Source organism: Triticum urartu, chromosome 3 (genome assembly GCF_003073215.2).
Source record: "Triticum urartu cultivar G1812 chromosome 3, Tu2.1, whole genome shotgun sequence".
Classification (NCBI taxonomy): domain Eukaryota; kingdom Viridiplantae; phylum Streptophyta; class Magnoliopsida; order Poales; family Poaceae; genus Triticum; species Triticum urartu.
The window spans coordinates 76,094,555-76,107,633 of NC_053024.1; the positions used below are offsets into that span (position 1 = coordinate 76,094,555).

General features: G+C 49.7%; 2 protein-coding genes across 2 annotated transcripts; both read right to left on the reverse strand.

Annotated features, from left to right (window-relative positions):
- Positions 1-8,781: 8,781 nt before the first annotated feature.
- Positions 8,782-11,490, reverse strand: LOC125542977 (noroxomaritidine synthase-like). The gene is made up of 2 exons (XM_048706218.1): positions 9,594-11,490; positions 8,782-9,521 (listed from the first exon to the last, which is right to left on the reverse strand). The coding sequence occupies exons 1-2, from the start codon at positions 10,712-10,714 to the stop codon at positions 9,104-9,106; spliced, it is 1,539 nt and encodes a 512-aa protein (XP_048562175.1). The 5' UTR covers positions 10,715-11,490; the 3' UTR covers positions 8,782-9,103.
- A 129-nt stretch (positions 11,491-11,619) lies between these two features.
- LOC125542978 (nuclear transcription factor Y subunit C-6) lies at positions 11,620-12,803 on the reverse strand. Its single transcript, XM_048706219.1, has one exon. The coding sequence runs from the start codon at positions 12,659-12,661 to the stop codon at positions 11,960-11,962; it is 702 nt and encodes a 233-aa protein (XP_048562176.1). The 5' UTR covers positions 12,662-12,803; the 3' UTR covers positions 11,620-11,959.
- Between the last annotated feature and the right edge of the window lie 276 nt (positions 12,804-13,079).

Consider the following 13,079-nt stretch of genomic DNA (forward strand, 5'->3'; position numbering starts at 1 on the left):
AAAGCCACAATGTGATTTATCAACTTCTATTTACCCTTCATAAGGACCCTTTTCATCGAATCCGCTCCAACTAAAGTGGGAGAGATAGACACCCGCCAGCCACCTTATGCAACTAGTGCATGTTAGTCGGTGCAACCGGTCTCACGTAAGCGTACGTGTAAGGTTGGTCCGGGCCGCTTCATCCCACAATACCGTTGAAGCAAAATAATACTAGTAGCGGCAAGAAAGTTGACAACATCTACGCCCACAACAAATTGTGTTCTACTCGTGCAAAAGGAACTACGCATAGACCTAGCTCATGATGCCACTGTTGGGGAACGTTGCAGAAAACAAAAAATTTCCTACGGTTTCACCAAGATCCATCTATGAGTTCATCTAGCAACGAGTGATCGGATTGCATCTACATACCTTTGTAGATCACGCGCGGAAGCGTTCAAAGAATGGGGATGAGGAAGTCGTACTCGACGTGATCCAAATCATCGAAGATCCTAGCGCCGAACGGACGGCACCTCCGTGTTCAACACACGTACGGTCAGCGTGACGTCTCCTCTTTCTTGATCCAGCAAGGGGGAAGGAGAGGTTGATGAAGATCCAGCAGCACGACGGCGTGGTGGTGGATGCAGCAGTCACCGCAGCAGGGCTTCGCCGTTCTCTACGGAAGAGGAGGAGGTATTGGAAGGGAGAGGGAGGCGCCAGGGGCATGGGTGCGGCTGCCCTCCCTCCCCCCCCTCTATATATAGGGTCCCCAGGGGGGGCGCCGGCCCTGGAGATCCAATCTCCCAAGGGGGCGGCGGCCAAGGGGGGTGGAGTGCCCCCCAAGGCAAGTGGGGCGCCCCCCACCCTAGGGTTCCCAACCCTAGGCGCAGGGGGAAGGCCCAAGGGGGGCGCACCGGCCCACTAGGGGCTGGTTCCCCTCCCACTTCAGCCCATGGGGCCCTCCAGGATAGGTGGCCCCACCCGGTGGACCCCCGGGACCCTTCCTGTGGTCCCGGTACAATACCGGTGACCCCGAAACTTGTCCCGATGGCCGAAACAACACTTTCTATATATAATTCTTTACCTCCGGACCATTCCGGAACTCCTCGTGACGTCCGGGATCTCATCCGGGACTCCGAACAACTTTCGGGTTACTGCATATACATATCTCTACAACCCTAGCGTCACTGAACCTTAAGTGTGTAGACCCTACGGGTTCGGGAGACATGTAGACATGACCGAGATGGCTCTCCGGTCAATAACCAACAGCGGGATCTGGATACCCATGTTGGCTCCCACATGCTCCTCGATGATCTCATCGGATGAACCACGATGTCGAGGATTCAAGCAACCCCGTATACAATTCCCTTTGTCAATCGGTACGTTACTTGCCCGAGATTCGATCGTCGGTATCCCAATACCCCGTTCAATCTCATTACCGGCAAGTCACTTTACTCGTACTGTAATGCATGATCCCGTGACCAGACACTTGGTCACTTTGAGCTCATTATGATGATGCATTACCGAGTGGGCCCAGAGATACCTCTCCATCATACGGAGTGACAAATCCCAGTCTTGATCCGTGTCAACCCAAAAGACACTTCCGGAGATACCCGTAGTATACCTTTATAGTCACCCAGTTATGTTGTGACGTTTGGTACACCCAAAGCACTCATACGGTATCCGGGAGTTACACGATCTCATGGTCTAAGGAAAAGATACTTGACATTGGAAAAACTCTAGCAAACGAACTATACGATCTTGTGCTATGTTTAGGATTGGGTCTTGTCCATCACATCATTCTCCTAATGATGTGATCTCGTTATCAATGACATCCAATGTCCATAGTCAGGAAACCATGACTATCTGTTAATCAACGAGCTAGTCAACTAGAGGCTTACTAGGGACATGTTGGTGTCTATGTATTCACACATGTATTACGATTTCCGGATAACACAATTATAGCATGAATAAAAGACAATTATCATGAACAAGGAAATATAATAATAATCCTTTTATTATTGCCTGTAGGGCATATTTCCAACAGGCGCCACAGAAAACATCTTTGTGTGTTGCATCATTCTATGGTTGAAGTAAAGGTTTTACAACCTCATCAAGTTCTATCTTCCTCCCACTCAATTCTTTCTAGAGAAACTCCTTCTTGAGAAAGGACCCGTTCTTAGCGACAAACAATTTGCCCTCGGATCTGAGATAGAAGGTGTACCCAACCGTCACCTTTGGGTATCCTATGAAGATGTGTTTGTCCGCTTTGGGTTCGAGCTTCTCCGGCTGAAGCCTTAAGCATCGCAGCCCCAAACATTAAGAAGTGACAACTTTGTTTTCTTGCCAAACCAATGTTCATACGGCGTCGTCCCAACAGACTTATATGGTGTCCTATCTAAAGTGAATGCAGCTGTCTCTAATGCATAACCTCAAAATAATAGCGGTAGATCGGTAAGAGACATCACAGATCGCACCATATCTCATAAGGTTCGATTATGACGTCCGGACACACCATTACCTTGTGGTGTTTCAGGTGGCTTCAACTGTGAAACAATTCCACAATGTCTTAAGTGTTTTCCAAACTCATAACTCAGAAATTATCATTGATCAGATCGTAGGAATTTGACCTTCTTGTTACGATGATTCTTAACTTCACTCTGAAATCGCTTGAACTTTTCAAACATTTTAGACTTGTGCTTCATTAAGTAAATATACCTATATCTACTCAAATCGTCAGTGAAGATGAGAAAATAGCGATATCCACCGCACGCTTCAATTCTCATTGGATCACACGCATCAGTATGTATGATTTTCAACAAGTCACTTGCCCGTTTCATTGTACCTGAAAACGGGATCTTAGTCATCCTGCCCATGAGGCATGGCTCGCATGTGTCAAGCGATTCAAAATCAAGTGACTCCAAACATCCATCGATATGGAGTTTCTTCATGCATCTTACGCCAATATGACCTAAGCGGCAGTGCCACAAGAAAGTGGTACTATCATTATTAACTCTACATCTTTTGGCGTGAACATGTGTATTACCATGACCGAGATTCAATGAACCATTCACATAGGGTGCATGACCATGAAAGGTATTATTCATGTAAACATAATAACCATTATTCTCTAATTTAAATGAATAACCGTATTGCAATGAACATGATCTAATCATATTCATGCTCAACGTAGACACCTGATAACATTTATCTAGGTTCAATACTAATCCCGAAGGCAGATGGAGCGTGCGATGGTATCTCATCAACTTTGGAAATACTTTCGACACACATCGTCACCTTGCCCTTAGCCAGTCTCCGTTTAGTCCGTAGCTTTTGCTTCAAGTCACCAATAATAGCAACTGAACCGGTATCCAATACCCAGGTACTACCAGGAGTACTAGTGAGGTGCACATTAATAACACGTATATACTTTGAAGTTGCCAGCCTTCTTATCTACCATGCATTTGGGGTAATTCTGCTACCAGTGACCGTTCCCCTTACAATAGAAGCACTTAGTCTCGGTTTGGGTTCAACCTTGGGTTCCTTCACTGGAGCGGCAACTGGTTTGCCATCCATGAAGTTTCCCTTCTAGCCCTTGCCCTTCTTGAAACCAGTGGTCTTGTTAAACCATCAACAATTGATGCTCCTTCTTGATTTCTACCTTTTGCGGTCTTAAGCACCGCGAACAGCTCCGGGATCAACTCCATCCCTTGCATGTCATAGTTCATCACGAAGATCTAGTAGCTTAGTGATAGTGGCTAGAGAACTCTATCAATCACTATCTTATCTGGAAGTTTAACTCCCACTTCTTTAAGTGATTGTAGCACTCAGACATTCTGAGCACATGCTCACTAGCTGAGCTATTATCCTCCATATTGTTGGCAAAAGAACTTGTTAGAGGTCTCACACCTCTTAACACGGGCATGAGCCTGAAATCCCAATTTCAGCTCTTGGAACATCTCATATGTTCTATGGCGTTCAAAACGTCATTGGAATCCCGATTCTAAGCCGTAAAGTATGGTGCACTAAACTATCAAGTAGTCATCAGGATGTGTCTGTCATGTGTTCACAACATCCACAGACGACGTTGTAGGGGTTTGCACATCGAGCGGTGCATCAAAGACGTAAGCCTTCTGTGTAGCAGTGAGGACACTCCTCGGACTACGGACCTAGTCCGCATCATTGCTTACAATATCTTTCAACTTAATCTTTCTCTAGGAACGTATTGAAACAGGGAGCTATAACGTGAGCTATTTATCTACAACATATTTGCAAAGACAATTTAGACTATGTTCATGATAATTGAGTTCATCTAATCAAATTATTTAATGAACTCCCACTCAGGTAGACATCCCTCTAGTCATCTAAGTGAAACATGATCCAAATCGACTAGGCCGTGTCCGATCATCACGTGAGACGGACTTGTCATCAACGGTGAACATCTCATGTTGATCGTATCTTCTATACGACTCATGTTCGACCTTTCGGTCTTCCGTGTTCCGAGGCCATGTCTGTACATGCTAGGCTCGTCAAGTCAACCTAAGTGTTTCGCATGTGTCCCGAGGCCATGTCTGTACATGCTAGGCTCATCAACACCCGTTGTATTCGAACGTTAGAATCTATCACACCCGATCATCACGTGGTGCTTCGAAACAATGAACCCTCGCAACAGTGCACAGTTAGGGGAAACACTTTTTCTTGAAATTTTAATGAGGGATCATCTTATTTAATCTACCGTCGTTCTAAGCAAATAAGATGTAAAACATGATAAACATCACATGTAATCAAATAGTGACATGATATGGCCAATATCATTTTGCTCCTTTTGATCTCCATCTTCGGGGCTCCATGATCATCGTTGTCACCGGCATGACACCATGATCTCCATCATCGTGTCTTCTTGAAGTTGTCTCGTCATCTATTACTTCTACTACTATGGCTAACGCTTTAGCAATAAAGTAAAGTAATTACATGACGTTTATGTTGACACGCAGGTCATAAATAAATTAAGACAACTCCTATGGCTCCTGCCGGTTGTCATACTCATCGACATGCAAGTCGTGATTCCTATTACAAGAACATGATCAATCTCATACATCACATATATCATTCATCACATCCTTTTGGCCATATCACATCACAAGGCATATGCTGCAAAAACAAGTTAGACGTCCTCTAATTGTTGTTGCAAGTTTTTACGTGGCTGCTATAGGTTTCTAGCAAGAACGTTTCTTACCTACGCCAAAACCACAACGTGATATGCCAATTTCTATTTACCCTTCATAAGGACCATTTTCATCGAATCTGATCCGACTAAAGTGGGAGAGACAGACACCCGCTAGCCACCTTATGCAACTAGTGCATGTCAGTCGGTGGAACCAGTCTCACGTAAGAGTACGTGTAAGGTCGGTCCGGGCCGCTTCATCCCACGATGCCGCCGAATCAAGATAAGACTAGTAATGGCAAGTAAATTGACAAAATCCACGCCCACAACTGCTTTGTGTTCTACTCGTGCATAGAAACTACGCATAGACCTAGCTCATGATGCCACTGTTGGGGAACGTAGCAGAATTTTAAAATTTTCTACGCATCACCAAGATCAATCTATGGAGTCATCTAGAAAAGAGAGAGAGAGGAGTGCATCTACATACCCTTGTAGATTGCGAGCGGAAGCGTTCAAGAGAACGGGGTTGATGGAGTCGTACTCGTCGTGATCCAAATCACCGATGACCGAGCGCCGAACGGACGGCACCTCCGCGTTCAACACACGTACGGTTGGGGAAGACGTCTCCTCCTTCTTGATCCAGCAAGGGGGAAGAAGAGGTTGATGGAGATCCAGCAGCACGACGGCGTGGTGGTGGAAGCAGCGGGGATCTCGGCAGGGCTTCGCCAAGCTCAGCGAGAGGGAGAGGTGTTACGAGGGGAGAGGGAGGCGCCAGGGGCTAGGGTGCGGCTCCCATGCGCCTCCCCACTATATATAGGGGTGGAGGGGGCTGGTTTCTTGCCCTCCAAGTCCATTGGGGCGTTGGCAAAGGTGGGGGAAAGAAATCCCATCATTCCATCCCCACCGATTGTTATCCCCCCTTTTAGGGATCTTAATATTATCCCTTCGGGATATGATCTTATTCCTTCTAAGGGGGGATCTTGGTGCGCCTTGACCAGGGGTGTGGGGCCTTGCCCCCACTACCCACGTTCATGTGGGTCCCCCCATGTAGGTGGGCCCCACTCCGGAACCTTCTAGAACCTTCCCGATACAATACCAAAAAATCCCAAACATTTTCCGGTGGCCAAAATAGGACTTCCCATATATAAATCTTTACCTCCGGACCATTCCGGAACTCCTAGTGACGTCCAGGATCTCATCCGGGACTCCGAACAACTTTCGGGTTACCGCATACTAATATCTCTACAACCCTAGCGTCACCGAACCTTAAGTGTGTAGACCCTACGGGTTCGGGAGACATGCAGACATGACCGAGACAACTCTCCAGCCAATAACCAACAGCAGGATCTGGATACCCATGTTGGCTCCCACATGTTCCACTTGACATTAGAAAAGCTTTAGCAAACGAACTACACGATCTTGTGCTAGGCTTAGGATTGGGTCTTGTCCATCACATCATTCTCCTAATGATGTGATCCCGTTATCAACGACATCCAATGTCCATGGTCAGGAAACCGTAACCATCTATTGATCAACGAGCTAGTCAACTAGAGGCTTACTAGGGACATGGTGTTGTCTATGTATCCACACATGTATCTGAGTTTCCTATCAATACAATTCTAGCATGGATAATAAACGATTATCATGAACAATGAAATATAATAATAATAACTAATTTATTATTGCTTCTAGGGCATATTTCCAACAGCCGATGGGCGCGGCCAGGAGCGCCTGGTGAGGACTCGGGCGAGGGCCGAGGATGCCCGGGGCGGGGAGCCGCGGCACGGGCATACTGTATGCGTGCACGACCCCCGTCCAGGGGTTATAGCCGCCGGCCCAGGGCGGCGGGGCTGCTGCTGGGGGGCTTGACCGCCACCGCCTCCTCCTTTGCCGCCGCCTTGGCGTTGGCCGCCGCGACCGCGGCGGCGGTTGCCGCCGTTTCCACCATTACGCGGCGGTTGGGGCGGCTGCGGCACCGACGTAGGGTGCGGGAGGACCGGAGGACGGGGCGCCGAAGGTGGTGTAGAGGCGCCGGTGGAGATGCCAGCGGCGAGCGCGGTGTGGACGGCGCGGGTGCGGAGGTGCTTCATCCTCCGCTCCTCAAGACGAAGATAGGCCACCGCCCACTCGTAAGTAGGGTTGGCCATGAGGGTGAGGTTGGAGGCGGCGTTGCCGAAGTCCTCGTTGAGGCCGGCGGTGAGCGTCGAGAGGAGAAGCTCGTCGCCCACCTTGAATCCGACGTCGTTGAGCTCGTCGGAGAGGGTCTTGAGCCGGAGACAGAAGGCGTCAATGGTGGAGTCGTTCTGGTGACACCCAAAAAATTCCTGCTGCAAGAAAACAATCCGTTGAAGCTTGTTGTCGGTGAAGAGGCCATTGATCTTGGTCCACACCGTGTAGGCATCGTCCCCATCGCGAACGACGGTGTGGAAGATGTCCGGAGAGACGGTGAGGAAGAACCACCGGATGAGGGTGGCGTCGATGGCGAGCCAGTTGGCGTCGTGGGCGCCGGCAAAGAAGTTGGCTAGACCGTCCACGTGATCACGAAGGTTGTACTCACGGAAGAGGAGATTGAAGTAGGTTTTCCAGGCATAGTAGTTGGCGGAGGCGTGGGAGAGTATGATGGGAACGTGATCGGAGAGGTGGATGTTGCGGATGTCGGCGGCTCGGGGCTCATCGGGCTCGGACTCGTAGGAGGAGTCGAACGGGTTGCTGGGGTGTGCGCTGGAGGAGGAAGAGGTGCCGAGGGCCGACATGGCAGCAGGGGAGGATGGCGGCGCGAGATGGGATCGGGAGGGTTTTAGGGTTCGGGAGGGAGGCGGCTCGGGGTGGGTTTCGGGAGGAAGGCGGCTTGGGGGCGGCGAGGGCAGGGAGGTTGGGGGTGCAGCGGGGAGGGTGGAGGCGCGATGCGGGAGGTTGTGGTGAGGGAGGGAGGAGGCGCGGCGGCCGGGGAGGCGACGGCGCGGGACAGCGGGAGCGGCGGCGGCCTGGGGAGGCGACAGCGACGCGGCTAGGGCTGGGGACCGAGGGTTAGGCTGATACCATGTAGAGGAATAGGATGCAACTCTCAATGTATTGATAGGTGCATATGCACAAGTATATATAGTATATAGGGCAAGTCATATCCTCAACTATACACAAGGAGGAGACTTGGAGTATAAGAATACATGTGCTAAATACATATCTCAACAGAAAGCTTGCATGATGGCCTGTCACATAGCTGTTTTCGGCACACAAAAAAAGTATTACCATAGCTGTACTGCTGTAGTATCACCAAGCTCTACCCAACTTAGAAATCTTAAGCAAAGAGAGTTGTTAACTACTAGTATAAAATGGTATACTACCTGTGAACTTTGGATGGATCATTCCAAATGAAAATCTGTTCTGGTTTAACAGAGACGAAATTAAACTCCTCAGGCTGCAGGAGCGTCACTTTCACTATAAGAAACTTTTGGGAAAACATGAGCCGGGGCAAGCCAATGCTACTTTTAAAAGCGAAGAGCACATATGATCATTTGCTGAATAGCCTCTGAAACAAAATGAGCGTCACCTGTTCTATTCTCACATAATAACTGAAGAAAAATCAACAGGTGCAGGTCCAAGAAATGTTTTTCTCACTCAATTTCACAAGGAGGGCCCTCAGAAGCACTTTTGATAGGCAGATGCACATAAGATACAGTACATATTTATAAGTAACATGCATACAATTTTACATGAAAATAACTCACATGACGAATCACCATAATATTCTGTTCCCATGACATGGTGACAATTCCAACACTACGAACAGATAGCTTGTTACATGGTGACAATTCCAACACTACGAACAGATAGCCTGTCATGGTGACAATCTCAACACTGCAAACAGATTATATTTAGTTATTCCATTCCATCTCATGGATTCTGCATTTAGTTCTGTTCGATACACATACATAACCCAAGTAAGAAAACAGATAGCAGTAAAGATCAAGCAGCTGTCAGCTCCCTTCTCTTGAGCCTAACCATCATCCCGTTCCGTGTGTGCAGTATCACAGCGCTCTCGGGCATCACGGCATGGCCTTCCACCAGCTCGACCTTGAAGTTGTATATGATGGAAGCAGCTGCCATCTTCATGTTGCTGAGACCAAGGTCCTTCCCAAGGCAGCTCCTGGGCCCGGAATTGAAGGACAGGAACTTGTAGCTTGGCTCGTGTCGAAGGCGCCTGCTCTTCGAGATCCACCGCTCTGGTCTGAATTCCATGCAATCCTTGCCCCATATCCCTTTGATCCTCCCCATGGCGTAGAGCGAGAACACGATCCTTGTGCCCTTGCTCACCATGGTACCATCTGGGAGGACATCGTCGTTGAGGGCCTCCTTCTCCTCGAATGGAGTCGCCGGGAAGAGCCTAAAACACATGCACAGCATGGGTTAGTCAGATGGTTGGGAGGAGCTAGACAAGGTGAAAGGGGTATCTCACCTGAGTGTCTCGAGGAGTGCAGCTTGCAGGTAAATAGCAGGCCGGAGATTGTCACACTCGAAGACAGAGAGGTTCCCTGGCCATGTAGTGCTCTGCAGGGCCTTGATCTCCTCGAGGATCTTCGCCTCAACATGCGGGTGCTTGCACATCATGTAGAAGAACCACGTGAGTGTAACGGCAACGAGGTCCTTCCCAGCAAAGATGAACCCCACCACTGTGTCGCGCAGGAACAGGGTCTTCTGCTGCTCACTCATGTTGGGATCCATGGGCCAGTTCATGTACATGGACAGCACGTCTCCCTGGCATTCCTTGTTTGCTTGTGCCTTCCGCTTCGCAATTTCCTCATAGATGAATTTGTCGATCACCACCCTTGCATCCGCCATCTTCTTCTCGCTGCCGACTTTGAGCATTCTCAAGAGCTTCCACAAACTTGGTGGAACGACATGCCTGAACAGCATTCCCTCCTCCACTTCCTTTGTGGCTTGGCCAAACGCAGGGATCGGGTGAGACACAGACAAGCAGTCAAGGTCAGTTGCAAACACAGTGGAGTACGAGACATCAAGTGAGAACCTCATGAAGACACCCTCCAGCTCAACCTGTGAGCCATGCTTAGCCATGTGGTCAAGGAAGGGTAACAAGACTGTGCCGGCCTTCCTCGTGATGGTGGACATGGAGAAGGACCGGAAGGCACGGCTAGCAAAGACTTGCATCGCCACACGGCGCTGGTACTCCCAGGACGCAGAGTCCGCCACAAGGAGCCCATCACCTAGGATGTCAAACATCTCGGCGAACTCACTGCCTTTTGGGTAGTTGTTGAAGTTGGTGTTGAAGCAGTGGTTGACAGTGGCTGGGTCGCAGGTCGCCAGGAAGCTCATGTTGAGGAACCACGGGCCAATGATCCTGAAGGTGCATCCCGCCTCGCGGAGCATATCGGTGACACTGTCATGAATTTGGTACAGATTTCTCACAAGGAAGGGAAGCATCCCAATAACAGGCCAGTTCACCGGGAGGTCACTCTTGTGGCAGTGTCGGACAAGGCGGAAGAGGGAGAGGCAGAAGAAGCAAGCAATGGCTAGGAAAACTTCAGGGTAGGACAGAAGGAAACTCCAGAAGGAGACCATGGTTGAACAAAGTTATGAGATGCAGAGGGAAGAAGGCATGCAGCAATTTAGGCTTCACCTTTGCCTTGCCAATGTCAAATGCACGGCTGGTATTGATATATACAGAAACTGCATATGAGTGTCTTCCCCGTGGGATAGGCGATCAGTTCCCGAGAGTTTAGGGTGCAGTGATTCACAACATTCATATGTCCTGATATAACTGCTATAATTCTGGAGGTCTTCTACCACAAACAGCTTTCTTCAGCATCTAATTTCTGAAGAACTAGACATTCTATACCTGTCAGTACCCACTTAATTAAGAGATCAGATCAGCCATGTTGACTTGTTATTAGCATATATAAGCATTATAGAAAATCAACTTTGACGGTTTGACCCATTACAACTTTATGCGCTTAGACACATATAACCATTTAATTTTTGCAGTTCCTAATTCTAATCTTGTTTTCTTAAGACTGGTTATAATCCTCTTTAGACCCCCAACTAACTGCAACTAGGAGCAGAGCATTTCTGTAATCCTTGAAACTGATCCCAATCTTAATATGTTTATTGATTCGTTTCCCATGCAAACACCCAAATTGTGTGGGATTACACTCATGTAAACTTTGTGATGCCAGTATGTCCCGAGGCAAGAGGGAAACCAGCTACTTGTTTGCATCAGACCGACACGTCTTAGCTTCCTAACCAGAGAGATTACCTAAGGGCAACCTTGTTGGAGCACTCTTATGACAGTGTTCATCAGCCGAATAACTGCTGAATCGCTACATATAAACCTAATCATAACTCTTGCGGACCAATAAATGACTGTCATTTCCTGCTCAGTTTCTCTTGTTAGCAGGCCTGTAACAAAGGGATGGATCCTAGTGAACCACCAAAGAACTGTGGTGTGTACTCTGTAATACCCAGCAAGTGTGAATTTAGCAGCAGTCTTAATTTTGTATATATTTAGATGGTAGCACTCTTACTCTTAGCAGCATACAAAATTGTAAAGGAGATATTGTGTTCTAGACAGGCCCTAAAACATAATGCTCAAGAAAAACGACTGCTGAATTCGCACTACACAAGTCTAAATAAAGATACGATGGCATATCAGATCCTTGCCAGAGATGAGGAATTTGTAAGGTTAAAGACAACTGCATACTTAGATTGACAAAATTCATAGGTTCTACTTCCATCGCATGGCAGGGTAGGAATACATTTCAACCACTTGGAGCAGCAGTTCATAAACGCACACGGAGAGAGACACCTCTAAGTGACCTTCTGGAAGAATCCGTCGATGCGGCGGGTCCCGCGTGGCAGCGGCTTGGGCACTGCTGCTTCGGCGACGGCGGCGGCACCATCGGATCCGGAGCGGGCGACGCGGGGCGCCGCCTCCGCGGCAGCTGGAAGGCAGTCGAGGAGGAAGTCGGCGGTGGGGCGGTGCGCGCGGACCGCGGACCGGACGTGCGCGGCGCGCACCGTCCGCCGGCCACCTTGGGAGGCGGCCGTGTGGGCGCCGGCGGCGAGGGAGCCGAGGAAGAGCTCGGTGGCCGCGGCGATGAGCAGCGACGCCTCGGCGGTCACCTTCTTTATCTCGCTGTCGACCCGCATGATCCTCTTCACCCTGCCCAGCGGGAGCACCGTCTGCAGCGGCTGGGCCTCCGCTTCCTCCTCCTCTGCCACCGCCACCGCGTGGACCTCCTCCTGCTCCTCCTCTTCAGCCTGCTCCGATGCCTCCATGTGAGCCTCGGCGCCAGCATCCGCCTCCTCCCCTTCGCCTTCCTCCATCGGCTGGGCGGCGTCGTCAGCGGCGGCGGCCGCCTCATCCCCTCCAACTTGCTCCATCGCCTCGGTGGGCGCGTCGACGTCATCGGCGGTAGCGGCGGCGGGTGCTCCAGCCGCCAGCTCCTCCCCTTCAACTTGCTCCATCGCCTCGATGTGCTCGGGGGCGGCGGCGGCGACGGTAGCCATGGCTAGGGGGGATTGGATTTGGCAGATCTTGTCGGGGATGGTGCTTGGATTTGGGCAGTGGAGAGAAGTGGCGGGGGGCTGGGGAAATTTTCCCGCGCGATGGACATTGGTGGCGGCGGCGCCGCGGCGCCGGAAGAAACCTCCTGTGACTGATGCAGTGGGCCGGTTTCGCGGCGAAAGCCCAACATATATCTGCTCTCCTTCGGGCCCATTGAGCGTCGACGGTGATGGTATGCCCGCGTGTCGCCACGTCAGTAAACCCACAGGAGCCTTGTGCTGACCGGCTAACACTCCACCGTCTTACGACCGACTAATGATAACCCATTGTGAGCTTACAAAAAGGTAACAATCGAGTAAAATGAGGGGAAATAGCAAATCCATCTAGCTAATGTAGAAACATTTATCATTTGATCTCATG